The 15,759-nt window shown below is 40.2% G+C and overlaps 1 protein-coding gene and 1 long non-coding RNA gene across 3 annotated transcripts in view; one reads left to right on the top strand and one right to left on the bottom strand.

The window, feature by feature from the left end:
• The window catches only part of FERMT1 (FERM domain containing kindlin 1), a 283,134-nt gene extending 276,432 nt beyond the window's left edge, over positions 1 to 6,702 (top strand). For both annotated transcript variants that reach the window (XM_085612639.1, XM_085612638.1), the window contains one exon: positions 2,301 to 6,702. In XM_085612639.1, coding sequence (XP_085468765.1) covers positions 2,301 to 2,474 — 174 coding nt within the window. In that variant the 3' untranslated portion in view covers positions 2,475 to 6,702. The remainder of the gene's footprint in view (positions 1 to 2,300) is intronic.
• A 6,824-nt stretch (positions 6,703 to 13,526) lies between these two features.
• LOC146821607 (uncharacterized) lies at positions 13,527 to 15,436 on the bottom strand. Its single transcript, XR_014962740.1, has 4 exons — positions 15,231 to 15,436; positions 14,400 to 15,136; positions 14,184 to 14,254; positions 13,527 to 13,960 (listed from the first exon to the last, which is right to left on the bottom strand). It is a non-coding gene; the product is annotated as an uncharacterized LOC146821607 (long non-coding RNA).
• Positions 15,437 to 15,759: the final 323 nt, after the last annotated feature.

The raw sequence follows: 15,759 nt of genomic DNA, 5'->3' as shown, positions 1-15,759 counted from the left end.
AATACATATAAGTCACCCCTAGGGTAGGCCTTGGACATCCCAGAGGGGAGGGTGTGACGTATTTTAAAAAAGTAGGACATGTACTTTCAAATTTTCCATGTCCTGGTAGAGAAAAACTCTTAAGATAATTTTTCAGTCCTTCAAGGCCTACCTCTCACATAAGATAACAGTGAAGTTACCTTATTGCATTTTATCAGTATAATTTCCAAAGGGTTATAGGTAACCAGTTCGTGATTGATGTCTCCTAAATCACCATTTAAAATCCTAACTTATTGTAAAGTTGCATTTCAAATGACAATCTTGAAAATGCCACTTTTAGAAAGTTGGCATTTTCTTGCTTTAGCCATTTGGTGCCTGCAGCCTGTCTCTGAGTCACATGATTGGGTGTAGTTGACAGTTAGAATTTGTGTATTCCTCCTAGACAGCCACACACTGAGCTTGGATGTGACTGAATGGGCCATCACTGGCAGGATGGGAGGGAGGAGCTGGGCCCAGCCTCACTTACATTTGAATAGGCTGTGTACTGTCTCCACACATAGAGCTGCATACCCCCTTTAGTTAGTCTGGAGCCAGAGATAGGAAGACAGGGCATTTGTGCCCTTCAAAGGTATTCGTCTAGAAGCTTCTCCCAACTTTAAAGGTACAACTGAGTATAAATCCTGAACCTCAGACACCAACTCTTCAGTACACTTCTGGACCTGTGGATTCTCTGCCAGGAATAAGGACTGCCGTGCTGATGAAAGGACTGCCATTCTGTTGAACTGCTACTCTAAAGGAACTACTGCCCTGCTGTGCTGACCTGCTGCCATTTTGCCTGGCAAGGAAGAACTGGACATTTAACCTCATCTTGAACCTCATCCCCAGAGTGAATCCAAGGGCTAGTCTGCTGGCCTCCTGATCTGAGCCTCAGGGATCTTAAAGGCTCCCCAAACAGCTCCTGGATCGAGCTGCAACGAGTTCTTGATCGACAAGTTGTGCCCCTAAGGTCCTAGACACTCTGTGTGGCTCAGCAAGCTTAAATCAAGCAACTTGGGCTCTTCGCAAATGGGCTCGTTCATATCAAGACCACACCGCTCACACCGAAAATCAGCACATAGCACCGCCAGCCCATCTCTTCACACTGCAGTAACAACCTCTCACAGGGAACCGCCAACACAAAGCTCCATCCCACCTGTCCGTGACGCCCTTCCTGCTATTTGCCCACGCCAACAGACTCCCGTGACACTCTAATGCAAACAGGACTCTTGGCACAAAACTTTAGAAGGTAAAACTTCAGCGGGAATAATCTGAGACTGTAGCCGACCTGCGCTCCATTGTAGTCGGCCTGTACTTGTTACTTTGACCTGGTCCTGCGTGACCAGATTGCAGCAGCTAGCTCTTTATGCTTTTAGGTGCTATTTTACACTTTATTCTTTGAAAATTCAGAACTCCAGGTCTACTGTTTGGATTTTAGTTGTTTTGGTCTTGTATTTATTAAATTCAGCTCTATTTTTCTAACTTGGTTTGGGATCCTTTTTGTGTAATATTTTTGCTGTTTTACTGTCTGAAGTGTTGCACAAATACTTTATACACTGACTCTAAGTTAAGTCTGACTGCTCTGTGCCAAACTAGCAGGGGGTTGGGCATAGGTTAGCTTGGGCTTTGTTTGTGCCTTACCCTGATAAGGATTGTGGTTGCTATTTGACCAGGGCTCACACCCCAGTCAATACGTGACCCAAAGTCTCAAATACTTACAGGACTAGTTTGGGTCACTGCAGTGCTATGACGATGACTATTTCAAAGCACCAGCAAAATTACTTGGCTCAGGACTTGAAAAAAGGCTTATATTTGCATGCCAAAGAATGGTCCAGAATTCCCAATTTAAATGTTTGCCTTTCACATTTAGAATTCAAATGTTGAATGATTATCGGTAGCCTTTCAATTAAATCTAGCACGTCCATACTCAGTCAAATTGTACATGTCATTTCTGCATTGTGTTGAGTTGTAATCTTCCACAAAAGAGTTGCTATGATCTAGTGCTTGAACTCTATGAATACATTTATTTAAAGCTATAACATTATACCATCATGAGGATTAAATAATCAGTAATACGAAAAACAAATCAATTGCTTAACTTTTTGCATGGTAGTCTTGAATAGATATACATTTTATATTTTTATCCAGATATTTGACTTTTCTATGGTCTCTGAGTCACAGTACTCTTATGCCGTCCACAATTACCCCCTCGAATTGATAAGGCTTTATATTGTTTGAGATGTTCTGTTGCTTTTTCTAAGCCCCTTGTCTTTGTTGTATTTCAGGTTGCTATTGAATTCGACCAGAATTTATCCATTGCATTCGAATGCCTGAGTGCAGGCTGCAAGATTGTCCATGAATACATTGGTGGCTATATCTTTCTGTCTACGCGCTCCAAAGACCATAACGAGACTCTAGATGAAGATCTGTTCCATAAACTAACTGGAGGCAAGGAGTGAGAAGACCTCACCGCTTCATTTGTTTCCATCAGGATTTTATTTTGATCAGATTGCTCATTTGTTTCCACAAGTGAAGCTTCTCCATCCCCCAACATTCTCCAACTCTTTTTTTCAATCTAAGAGAGGATCTTGCAAGACAATCATACTTTACAGATGCCAGACTGTTAACAGATGGATGTCCCTGTGTGTTGCATACAAGACTTTTGTGGACATCAGCTGGCATAGGATCTTGACATGTTGAAACACAATATTCTGGGAACTGTAAATATATTTTAAAACAGCCTCTGAAATAGAAAACCAACCATGAAAAAGTAATCTGTTAGAAGATAGCCCTATCTCCCCATCCTTCCCTGTCTAGTTTCATCAAATGAGCCGACCATAGCAGCATGTCTCTAGTAGGGATGTATTTTTTGTCTAGCTTCTTTAGTGCACAGTGTCCACAGCTCTATCCATACACTCATGTTACAAGCTGATGTATATTATCTTTGCACTCCATAATTGTAAGCTGTTTGCAAATAATCCTTGTTTTGTAAAGCGCGAACATATCACCGCTTAAGGTTTCAAGGCGCTGGGAGCCTCCAGGGAGAATAAATGAGCTATTGCCCAGAGTCACATGGTGCTAAGCTGACCTGTCACTGGCGTGGGGAAGGAAATGTGAGCCCCGTGCTCTGGAGTCAGCACTTTGGCCGCTGTTCCACACCGCTCCCAAATAATGACTGCTTAAGTATATACTCCCACTTTCAAACTTCCAAGTCATGTGCAACCTGGCACTTTGGAAAGTGGCCCTGTAGAGGCTTCTAGATTGCCACTCCAGAGTATGTCGCACTGCAAAGCTGCAGTGGTGAACTGTGGCTGCCTCTGCCATAAGAGTAGCCTGCTCTTAGGAGACGGTGCATAAAAAGCAGTCACAGTGGAATAATTTTCAACAATTTAGAAAGCACATTTGTTGGGAAAAATTATGCAAAATTATAACACAACCTCGTAAATGCATAAATGACAGGATTTAATCATTTGAACACAGAATTAGGTCAACATATCAACCTTTCAAAGGACAAAAAACATGTCAATATCATCATCTTTGGTTTGAGCACGTGCATGTGAAGTGATAAGTGCAAATAACTTGGGATAAGTGCAGACGGTGTGAGGGGGGAAGGTCGTGTATTAGAGAACATCCACAATCAATTAGAGGACCTTGCCTGCCACTTCTATGGCAAGAAACATAAATGCAACAACATAAATAAAGAGAGCAGTTGTACAATCACTGTCCATCTCATATGTTAGAAGAAAAACAAGGAACAGTCGACGTTTCGACCCCTAAAAGAACCAGCAAATTGAAATTCTTGGGAGCGGGGTCTTCATCAGGACCGAAGAGGGGGAGACATGCTTACACCTGAGGACAACAGTTAGAGTTAATATGGTGCGTCTGGCTAACAGCCAATTGTAATATTTATGAATTGAACTATTAATTACCAACAACAGCAGGAACGATTCATGCTGGAAAATTAGGAAATGGGCCCACATGGCTCCTAGAACAAAAGCAGACGGAGAAACAAGGAGTGTACCTGGATACGATCCGGGAGGAGGACCTCAACAGGTTAATATGCGTCACCACCTTCAGCACAAAGAGCAATGAAATCCGTCATAATATACATTTGCGTCTGGCAAACGTTGCAGTGTTTGAATTTGTACTGTATGACAATCTGTAAAATTGTAGTTCCAATGTGTGTACAAAATGTGTGCATGAGCACTTGAGCATACTTGCCAACATTCCGTGACCCAAAAGAGTTAGGATATTTTTCAGGTTTCAAAATTATTTAGCATAATTGTGTCACTGAACGTTACATTCTAGATGTCACTCAAAAGGGAGCTGATACAAGAGGTTGTCAGTAGAGACAACCTATTTTTTTACAGATTTTTTTTTCGGTTGTGCTAGTACAGTTAAAGTGGAAGAAGGCCACATATATGCCCTACCATTCCCGCTGCCATGATCTTCTAGGCCCAACACAAATATCAATCTAACGCACCTTAATCCGCTTCGAGCAAAGTCAGAACTTGCAACTGTCCCACTAGACATGGAAGCAGTAAATCTGCACTCAGTCCTCAGGCAGTGTATTCCACCATTAGATATAGCAATGCCAATTCATTGAAGCGCCAAGAGTCCAGGGGCCGCTACTCACCTCTTGCCATCCTTTCAACTAATATTTCTTGCTGCTATACTAATGACTCTCCTCTTCGCATCTTCTTCTCAATTCTGAATTTTCTCCTGCAATCCTCCCACTTGCTCTCGAGCACTCCCCATCTACTTACCTCCTGTTGGTGTCCACCACCTACATTTGTTTCACCTCCATTATATTTCACTGGGCCTCCACTATGATGTTTGCCCATCATCCCTGCCTCGTCCCATCCTCCCACCTTCTGCTACAACAATCTCTCCCCATCATCTTCTCCTCTCCTTTCATAAGACCCTCCTCTTCACACCACTCTCCACAACCTCACTTGTCCATTCTCCCTCCCCAACTCTTGCCTTTTCTGTTTTATAATTTTTTACTCTTCCTAATCTGCCGCAATTGATGATAACTATCGAGACATAGACTGCCCTGGGTATGCTGTTTTGGTGCATGAAATGCTGTTAGACACCAAGAAACATGGGGAGCATGTCACCACATCAGCTTATTTATTGGAGGTGCTGCCACTCTGCATTACAACTATTCCTGACTCTGGTATCAGTATGTTACAAAATGGAAAGCGGGCGTACATAACTGGCTTTTTGTCCAGCTAGCCATCCTCTGTGAGCAAGAAAAATGCAAAAGTATCATGCCTTTAATGTGTTTCACCGTTTTCTAGCCACGGGTCACAATGGCGATAGGAGTCCGTGATAAGTAAACTCAATGGAAGAGGTCCCAGCGTATTTCAGTAAGGCTGGTGTCCTTTGCAGACCAGGCCACTTCAATGAGTGGGCATTCACCAAAAGTCCCCCCCCCCTCCACCCCCCACCTTCCAGCACCAGCCAGGCTGTGACTCTCGATGAGCAGGACACAGTGCAGGTGAGTTTTGAGCAGAGCCAAAGATATCAAGAGATGCCCTAATTCCTCTTACTGGCCGTGCCTCTAACCCAGATAGTTGGTGATTGGCTGCTTGTGGCTGCTTGAGCCTCCTATGGCCTGCTTGTTTTAAACTTTACATTGCACTTGGGCGCTGGGCAAGATAGGTTGCCTCCTGCCCAGCTCATATGAAAATTGATGGGATGGCACTGTGAAAACGGTAGGTCAGCTGCAAAAGTGATAATCTATGGCCTGAATTGGTTGGGTGGCAAGTGGTTGTGTGTGAGTCGTACATTAAACAAATGTAACATTTCCGTGGATTTTCAACAGCGGACTTCCCCTCGGGGTATGAGAGCAGTGGTCAAGGAAATGCAATGCAGTGCATGTTAGGTAAACACCCAAAAAAGCCAGTGGTACAGAATATGTGGGGCAGTGCACTCACCCGTCGAATTTTGTAGTGCAAGGAAAAAAGCCAGAATTTCAGAATGCCCAGTTTGGCCCTACTTCCTGTGCTGTGCAAGTTTTTTTTATTTACCGTCCATCGTGGAAGTTCTATGCCCTTGAGTTTTGTGCCAAGCCCTTGAGTTTTACTTTAAAACAATGAAATGAATACGAAACGCTTAAGCATGAACATCCATGCCATTTACTCTATCCAGGAACCCATGGGCTTCATCATGCCCCATTCTGCACCAAAAGTGGTTCTAGCTCAAAAAGAATTACCTGATATAGAATACTGTTGTTGGGACTAACGTTCAGCTTCTTGTTCAAGCAGAAAACCACTAGAATTTCACTCCCTTCCATGATGAAAAATGATTCATTTATGTTATGGATATCTGAAGATGCATTTCCAGCTCCTAGCTGTCATTCACAATTCTCTATATTGTTAATTCTTGAGACAGGGCGAGAAACAAATATAAAAGAAGTGTTTACTACCCAGTATCAATGAAATTAGAATAGAAACTGTTTTATGAAACCAAATTTGTGCAGAAAAACTGCAGACCTGACGCTCTCCTACGAATATATGATGTAAATATACAATTGATTTCATTCCACTATCTTTTTAATGATGATAACACGTGCACAAACCCAAATAAAAAGGACATGTACAAAATGAATGTTTTATCGTTGGGTATTCCTGTCAATTTGTATTAACTTCACACCCTTAATAAATTAGATTTTTATTTAAAGACCTAGAGTCAAGTTTTTGTTAGCTACAATTCTCTAAGATATGTTTTGTTGTAGGTTTATTTCTGTCTTTAGATCCTTCAGTGATGGCTATTCTCCCATGGTGTCCTGCAATTCCTATTCCTTCTCCCACAGCACATGCATGCAAGCTGCATGTTCAGCTTTGGCAAGGAACACTGACAGCCTACATAATATGCTTACAAAAAAACATTGTTTATATTTTGTGTGAGCATTCCCTTGGGTACTCTCACCTAGCAGGGACACTATAGCAGGTGTCCTTCTAAACCAGCGTTCTTTTGTGTGGGCAATTGGCAAAACGATGTGTGGCAAATGGGAAATAATTGCTTTTGTAGCAATATTTGTCTTGTTTTTTTGTCCATCTAGAAAACTGTTTTTCCCAAGTAGAAAAACCCTTTCACTTAAATCATCATGAAATATTTACTCTTATGTAGAAGGCAATGTATACATTTTCCAAGGACATAAACTGAAAATGTTTGCAAATACGAAGTTAGTACTTTGGGGTGATCCGAGCATTTTTTAGTGCCAACCCTCCTCCCTTCTGCCTGTCTCCATGGAATATCCATGTCCCCACCCATAAACATTACTATTGGAGAAAATACAACATGTTTGCAGAGTCTCACAAATTAAAAATGGACTTTTTGGGAAGAAAAAACTGCAAATCCTTCAGGATTTTGACATTTTGATTGCAGCGTTTTGTACATTTAAGTGACTGGCACTTCAGGAGTTAACTTCCCTGTGAGGTTGAAGGCTATACATCGCAGTCGATTGCTGCAGTAACCCCCAAGCCTTTTTCAGAAAAATGTATTTCACAACTCTGCAGTAAGTCTTGGAAGCAAAAATTCAGGGGCCTATGCACAAACCGCATTTTGTAGTACAGCTAGTAGAACTACAAGAGTACTACTAAAGTACCACAAAATGCTATTTGTAAACCTATGAGTGTAAACCACCATCTTTCCCATCTTTTCTATGTGATATCCTCACACATCTAAGTTTACTACTGAGGGGTCGATTACGATGTCGTTCGGAAGGCTTCGAACGGCATTTAATTCGTCCAAATCCGATTCAGAACCCGCCTTTCCGACCGACTCGGACACTTTTCCCAACGAGCGATTGCGATGGCTGGAAAGCGTTCGGACTCTCTGACTCGGTTCTGAAAGGCATTGAGAGTAACCGAGTCAATCGGAGCCGAATCATAGCGGTCTACGGACCGCATTTCCAGCCGAGCGATTAGGGTGTCAGATTCGGACAGCCTTTCCGAATCGGTTGTTCCGACACATATCGGCTCTCGGAATCTGACTTTATGGGCCCGTAGCAAGCCCCCTTCACCCGGGGCCCCCCCGTATCGGGCCCGTGGGGGTACCCATGAATTCCCCCTTCCCATGCATGCACAGTGTGGCAGGCACCAAGGGGTGCCCGCCACAGGATGCAAGGTTTTTCCCAACCACCCCTTTTCTCAATGGGAGCCTGTGTTCACATTCGTAACATAGGCTCCCATTGAAGACATTGCAAGTCGGACCGAACAATGTCTGGAAGCATCATAAACGTTCGGTTGGACTCACAGAACCCAATTCGGTGGGAAACCATTCTAAATCAGATTCGGTCGGAAGAGTTTCCAGACGACATCGTAATCGGCCCCCTAGTAGTAAATGTGGGAAAGACAAGAGGAATGCCTGTAAAAAGGGCATACTTGCCACTAAATTGGAGGAGTTTAGGGAGGGCTTGGGAGGAATTTAGGGAGGGACATGCCCCCACCCACAACAGAGTAAGCCCATTACCAATCTCAAACTGCACTTCTAAAGTTACTACAGCCCTAAAGGGACCCAAATAATGAGTAATTTACCCCAGCACCAAACGTGGCCAACCAATGCTACTGCAACATCCTCCCATACAAAATCAAGGTGGTAGGCCTTTTAAAAATCAACAAAGGAAATATTGCTAAATTAAATTGCATTATTTAAAATAGGTAAACATATAAATAAATATAATTTAATGCTAAAAATTTCTAAATATTAAACATTTACTCTTTAATTATAAAATATTTTAACAAACTTTTTTAAATTTTCATGCATAACTTTTAATAAATATCAATTCACAAAAAAGAATTTGTTTACATAATAGAGGAATTTATTTTTGGGTGAAAATCTGTTTTATTAAAGAAGAGAAGAAGACTCATCGTGTACACAGCATGTCGCCTACAACCCTTTGGCGGGCCGGCAGCGTAATTGAACAATTTATCAGTAGGCAAGAGGGAAGCATTATGAGACTATGCATGAATATTAGGTTACACAGCAAGTCGCCTACAACCCAAGCAGGGCCGGCCGCGTGGTGTAGCAGTCATATGTGGTAGTTGCAAGTTTTAGAGCTCCTTCAAATGATAAGGACTGTATAAAACAGGTGTACTCAAACATAGAACAATAAACAAGAGAGAAGAAAGGAGAAGAAATATGATGGGAAGAGTCACTCAATACTCCTAAAAGGAAGGGAATTAATTTTTTTAATTAAACTTCAGAATAATTTATATTTGATGTAATATATTTAAAAAATACAAATGTTTTTTTAATAGTGCTGTAGCATTTTTAATATGTTGTTTTACATTTAGAATACATATATGAAGTTAATATTAATTAATATTTCATATAAACATGTTTTGACTGTTTTTTAGAGTTAAAAACACTTTTATTTGTTCCTATGCTTTATCATAGGGGTACACCAGAGTCAGGGTGGAGATAGGGAAAATGTAAAACCTTTATTAAATTTGATAATACATTAGTAAAAATATTTTTGTTAAAAATTAATGTCAATTATTTCAGGTATTTTAAAGGGAGTCACTAAATAAACAAATGCTACAGCACTTTTAACTGAATTTTAAATTACATCTTTAATTACATGATATTGAACTTAAAATAATTTTTCTAAAGTATAAATTGAGACACAAATACCCACCTAAAGTATAAAAATAGGATGTTTAAATTAATTAAAAGTAATTTAATGATATTTTAATAAAAGAGGTTCCATTATTTTTGTAAATTAAAAAATGCAATATCTTATGGTAAAATAATAAATATGTACTATTTTTAGATTTATTTAACATTAAACGAGATTTCTTTACATATTTACATATCTTAAATATTCTAATTTAATTTAAACTAATTTTCTCTCTACCTTATTTTTTATCGATGTTAGAGTGTTCAATATCAGTTGTTGGCAATATGTGGTGCTCGATTTAATACTGTATTTAGCAGTAGTACATTTTTGAGTTACTTTACACTCACTCAAAATTATTTGGGAATAGCCAAAAGTAGTAAAGTTAATCTAAAGTGTAACAGAAAATTAAGTGTGTAGATTACTCATAAGTGCTAGTAACCTTTGTGAGTAGCATTGTCAGTGTTGAGCAATATATCATACAATTAAGCTCCAGCAGAAAGCAGCTATACTTCTTGTCAGAAAGCAGGTATGCTTTCCTTTGCTTCTTTCAAGTCTCCACTAAATATGTGTTCTACAAAAGTTGGAAAGGGACACATTTAGTTTCCCATTTGTTTATACACCTAAACTTATCCATAATATCTTGTAAAAAAGCTCATTCACCCTTTCGGTGATACAATGCGTTTCTTACTGTCAAAGTAATGTCTTCTGGCAAAGGGAACCTCAAGGAGTCCTTGCTAATATATTTCCAAGAATAAAAAACACCATCTGATTCTCTATCAGTTCTGGCACTGGTTTCTTCAAGATCTGGCAGTGATTCTGACTTGACTTTTTTTCTATTTCTTCTGTTCCATTTAGTTGTGTTCCTTTTCTGTTTCTTTTGATCCATCCCAGTATTCTGTCTTCTCTCCTAGGATTCTTTTGCTATAACACAATTCCAAGGAACCTCACCATCACAGTCTGAGGATTGTGTGACCTCTGAACTGCTTAAGGAGGAGTTGTCATCAAATAATTGTTTTATATCTTTCTTTTTCCTGGGGATAACATTTTTCAGGTAATGTTTACACTGTATTGAGTTTGTTTTCCTGGTCCCTCTCAAATGATTTAGCTTTGATTTCATGTTGCAGGGTGATCAGATTGTGAGCATCCTACAAGATGAAATCAAAGCCAAAAATGATTACCGCATCTGGAAGAAGGCACCAGCAATGGTAGATTGGCCAATATATTATCCATTTGATAAAGAACTGTGACTCAAATGAAACAAAATTTTGTTATTGGGCCTATCCTACTTATGTTTCAAATTTGGATGCTCGGAATTTTGCATTTCTGCTGTATATTATTGTTGTATGTTGCAATTGGGAGAATATTTTGGAGCATATAATGCTTTGCTTTTACACCAGCATCCTGCAAAATGCCACCAATGTGGTAATTGGGACATGCCTCTTCACAGAGACGGGGACATCTACCACCCCAGTGAGCTTCATGATGGAATGTGCTATGATTGCATTGAAAGAAAACTTTTTCCAATTCCAGGAAAAACGCTTCCATCAAATACAAGGCACTTCAATGCGGAGCACCTTCGCTCCTAGCCTGGACTGCCTGTATATTGCTGACTTCGAAAGAAAATTTGTCTCTACAGATACGAACACATACAACACCAAAATCAGACAATGGCGTCACTACATAGATGATATTTTCATCTTTTGGAATGGCAATATTGAAATTTGCAAGGAATTCTTTACATGGATGAACTCAATAAATCCGTTCCTGAGGTTTACTAGACTTATCTCTACAAGTGAATTACCTTTCTTGGACCTCAAGATCTCAATCAACAATGGAAGGCTTTCAACTGACATTTTAAAAAAAAAACTACGGACTGCAACAGCCAGTTGCTCTACAACAAGCACCATCCTAAGTCACTTCTTGATTACCTTCCATATACCGGCAGTTTCTCCGCCTTCGCTGCAACTGCAGAAACACCAAGGAATATGATCAACAGGCCACAGCACTAAGTGACAACCTAAGAGCCTGCAACTACACACCTAAAATCGTGAACCAGGTTTGCAAGAGGGCTAAAAATAACAACAGAGAAGCACTCCTGGAACCGAGGGTGGATCAGAAAGGCAACATAATCACATGCGTCACGACTTTTCCACCGAACTCCAAACGAATACAGAACACCATACGTAAACATTGGCCTATACTGTATTCAGAGTATTTGAACAACTTCCCACTACACTTCGCATTCAAGCGGACCCAGAATTTACGAAATCTTCTAGTACATACTAAACCCTTGGCAGCACCGATATCAGATCAACACACATTATGGAACCTTACCCCTGTCACAGGGCATTTTTCCTGTGGTTTTTGTGGGATTGGTCACCTCACAGAGACATCCAAAGAGATCACACTGGATGACACACACAATTGGACATAAAGGGGCCACACAAACTGTGACACCAAAAATTTTGAATGCCTCATTCACTGCTCATTTATGCTCCATTATGTACGCATGACCACCAGAACTGTCAAAACAGGAATTATTGAACATCGCAGTAATATTCAGTGCAAACGCAACACCAGCAAGATGAGCGTCCACTTTTTGGGAGCTAACTACCTGACGACCTCAAATGGACCATCCTGGAGGCAAATACTCAGTGGGACAAACAAACTTTGTTACGCAAAGAACAACGGTGGATATTTCGCTTTTCCACCCACACCAAGGGGCTGAATGTTGACATACACTGAAACAAACTACACAATCATGCCACGTGAGCTAGTTGCCCCACCGCCTATATCTAATGCAATGGCAGTCGACATTGCTCACTGTTCTCCTGGCTATAGCCCACATGAAGTAACATGACAACATTCCGTTTACATATCTATTGACATGTTTATTATATATTGTCTGAGGACACAATATTAAACCTCCTGAGCATCACTTACTGGCTTTATTTGGGAGCCTACATCAATTCTGCACTTTGGGCCTGTGTACCACACTCACCTCATTGATCGAATGGCACAAGAAGCAAAAGAATCAGATCACGAGTACTATGAGCGGTTGTTGTAGGTGCTTCAGCAGCACAGCAGAAGTGAATACGCTGATGAGAAAGACATTGGGATTTTTGTATCTCAGTTTGTTCTAAGATTGATACCAGAGATCAATTCGTAGATAACCCAAAGTGTAATCTGCTGCCATAATAAATCACTCAATGAGATCCTGGGGTATGTGAAATGTTGCAGTGATGAACAAGAAATGAAACAGAAAAAGATTAAGTAGAAATGTATTTCTAGGTCAGACAAAATGTTAAATATATAGAAATCCTATAGTCTAGCCATATGACAAAAGTGAATATGAATTGATAACACTCCCTCAAAAGAATTCAGAGAGTGCTTCATCATAGGGATTCTCCTCCCAAAGGAAATACCTAGTTCCTTTGAGGGCTACAACCCCCTCACTGTGAGGGAGGAGCTCTGGGATGTTTTGCTGGAGTATAAAGGGTATTCTCAACCCACATATGATGAACCAAACATATGAGTGAGGTCGCAGCGCAAAAAAATGAGTAATGTGAAAAGAAATGTGAAAAATGTGTGAAATCTAAAACTGGCTAGTGGGTATGAAGCAACAGTTTAATAGAGGTATGCCTACTGTCAGGATTAAAAGAGCAGTGCACCAGCTGTATGGATTTAAACCGCTACGGTGAGGTGATTATTGGTCAGATAAAATGTTCACAGAAAAGTTTTAAGAATCCTTCTTTTGCAGGAAAGCAAGGAGTTATGCAAGGTATTGTTGCCCAACAAAACATACTGGACTTCCTACACGTATATACTTCAATAGTAGGCAATATGTCCATACAATAGATCAAGCCCACAGACCAAAAGTGTACAAAAAATATCAGTTCATTTATTGAATCATTTTTCTTTTTTCAGGATATAAACATATGCATTTTGTTTAAACTAAATATAGTGCACAATAAATAACAATGATAAGATAAAACACATCATATCCAGCACACAACATAATGACGATAATCAATAACAATAATATGACATAAGAAAAACAAAAAAATATTTCACAATGAAGAACAACAATAACCGTGATACAATCAATAAACATAAAAGTACATAAGACAATGACTATGAAGGAGACACAAGACAAGCGCCGACGCGCGTTTCGGAGATCCTATAAAAACTCAACAGACTCCTTCTTCGGGGCGTACAGTATGGGTCTTTTAATTCAGAGCAAGTTAAAGTGTTTCACTTCCAACGTCATGTGGTTCTAGTGCTGGAATTTATTCGATATTAACAACTGTTGGTCTGTGGACGAAAAGAAAAATAAATTAAGTATCTAGATATTTATATGAGGCTGAGGCTGGGTCGAAGAGCTCTAAGTATGATCAGCAAAGTGAAAACCACCACCAAGAATATTCGAATACACATACTATAAGTGAAAAGAGTAAAGAGGAATATGAAAAACCAGAAAGTGAAAAGGAAATACCAATCACCTAAGTTTCACAGATTTTTCTAATGATAAACCTACTTGAAGTTTAATCCTATGCTGTGGATGAAGCCAAACCAATGTGGGACTTCTGTGAAAATTCTTTTTAACCCCTTGTGTGCCACGCCCTTTCCCCGCCCTGTGCCGGGCGTTGCATTAGCGGGCGGGGTTCATGACGAGCTGGACTCGTCATGGGCACAGCGCAACTGCGGCCCATGACGAGTCCAGCTCGTCATGGGCACAGAAGGGGTTAAAAGCAACTTGAAAAGATAAGAAATAGAAACAGAGTCAGGCAATCGAACTAGCAATATCCAAAAAGCTAAATTACTTAATGGGTTTAGAGACCTGACAAATGGTTAGTTCACAAGTCCATAGCTCAAATAACTGAGAGGTTAAAATTCTGTGCCCAAATATGTACCTAAAAATTTAATAGCAAGGTACTCACAAAGTTCAAAATAATAAGCTGAACCAACACCAAGAGTATTTATAAAAAATAATGATGTGGACAGGTTAACATGGAGAGACGTCAGCCTAAGGGTAAAACAAAGAGGGGAATATAGAACACAACTTTAACGAAGAAAGAATGTTGAATAGATAAATACGAAAACCAGGTACTCACTGGCAGATACTGAGACTCCGCAGTTCCCACTATGTATAAGGGTGAGAAGTTGGAAGCTTAGATCAGCTCGTGCACTAATGGGAGTGCGTCATATGATCTGCTGTTACGCTAGAGAATACTAGTTAAGCTCTAGAGGGAGAATAAATCAGTAGCCCATTAGTAAGGAAGCTAAGGTGGTTAAAAGGCTAACAATGAGAGTACCTCACTGGGGGGACGGATGCTTACCAAGAAGTTTGAATCATATCAAAAGAACGTGTCGCTACCGGAGTATTGTTTTAAAGATGCAAGGTATTCATATGTTTAAGTATCGTTCCAAAGCCAAAGGTATCTATCAGATAGCCTTCATAAAAACAGGTTAGCGTGGTATAGTGTCCGCCTAAAGATGAGACAAAGCAAAAAATATATATAATGTACCCCTTTGTAGGGATAAAGGATTGGTAAATTAGATATATATTAAAGCTCTCACTTACGGGTTACTGGAGCTCTACAGTCCTCACTATATTTTGTAAGAAGTGGAGTTAAGAGATTGGATCCACTTGTACGCTGAACGAGGCACTTCAAGGAGTTTGCTAATTGACGAAAAAATGCTGCTTAAAATCTAAAGGAAGAAAAATAAACCAGCAAAACTTAGCAGGAAGGCTGGGATGAACAACGGAGTGACAGCGAAAGTACGTAATTGGAGAGGCAAGCACTTACCAAATAATTTTAGTTCCCACTTCCGAATGTGATGCTACCAACGGCAAGGCTCCCGTAGGTGTACGGGTGCCGCTGGGGCGTTCTCCTTATATGGTGTGTCCAATGGGCTCGAATCAGCGATTCGGAAAAAGAATGACTGAAAATAGAAAGAGGGCTATGGAAGGCTACTGAACAAGAATGTAGAGTGTGGATAAAAAAAGGGGAGCTGTCGGTCGCCATGTTAGATGAAGGCGGCCACTGAGAAGGGAATAAATACAAAAACAACTACCAAAGGAAAAATAAAAATTTAAATAATACCCATTG

Source organism: Triturus cristatus, chromosome 6, assembly GCF_964204655.1.
Source record: "Triturus cristatus chromosome 6, aTriCri1.1, whole genome shotgun sequence".
NCBI lineage: Eukaryota > Metazoa > Chordata > Amphibia > Caudata > Salamandridae > Triturus > Triturus cristatus.
The sequence above is the reverse complement of the archived record's forward strand: the minus strand, read 5'-3'. Positions and strand labels throughout refer to the sequence as shown.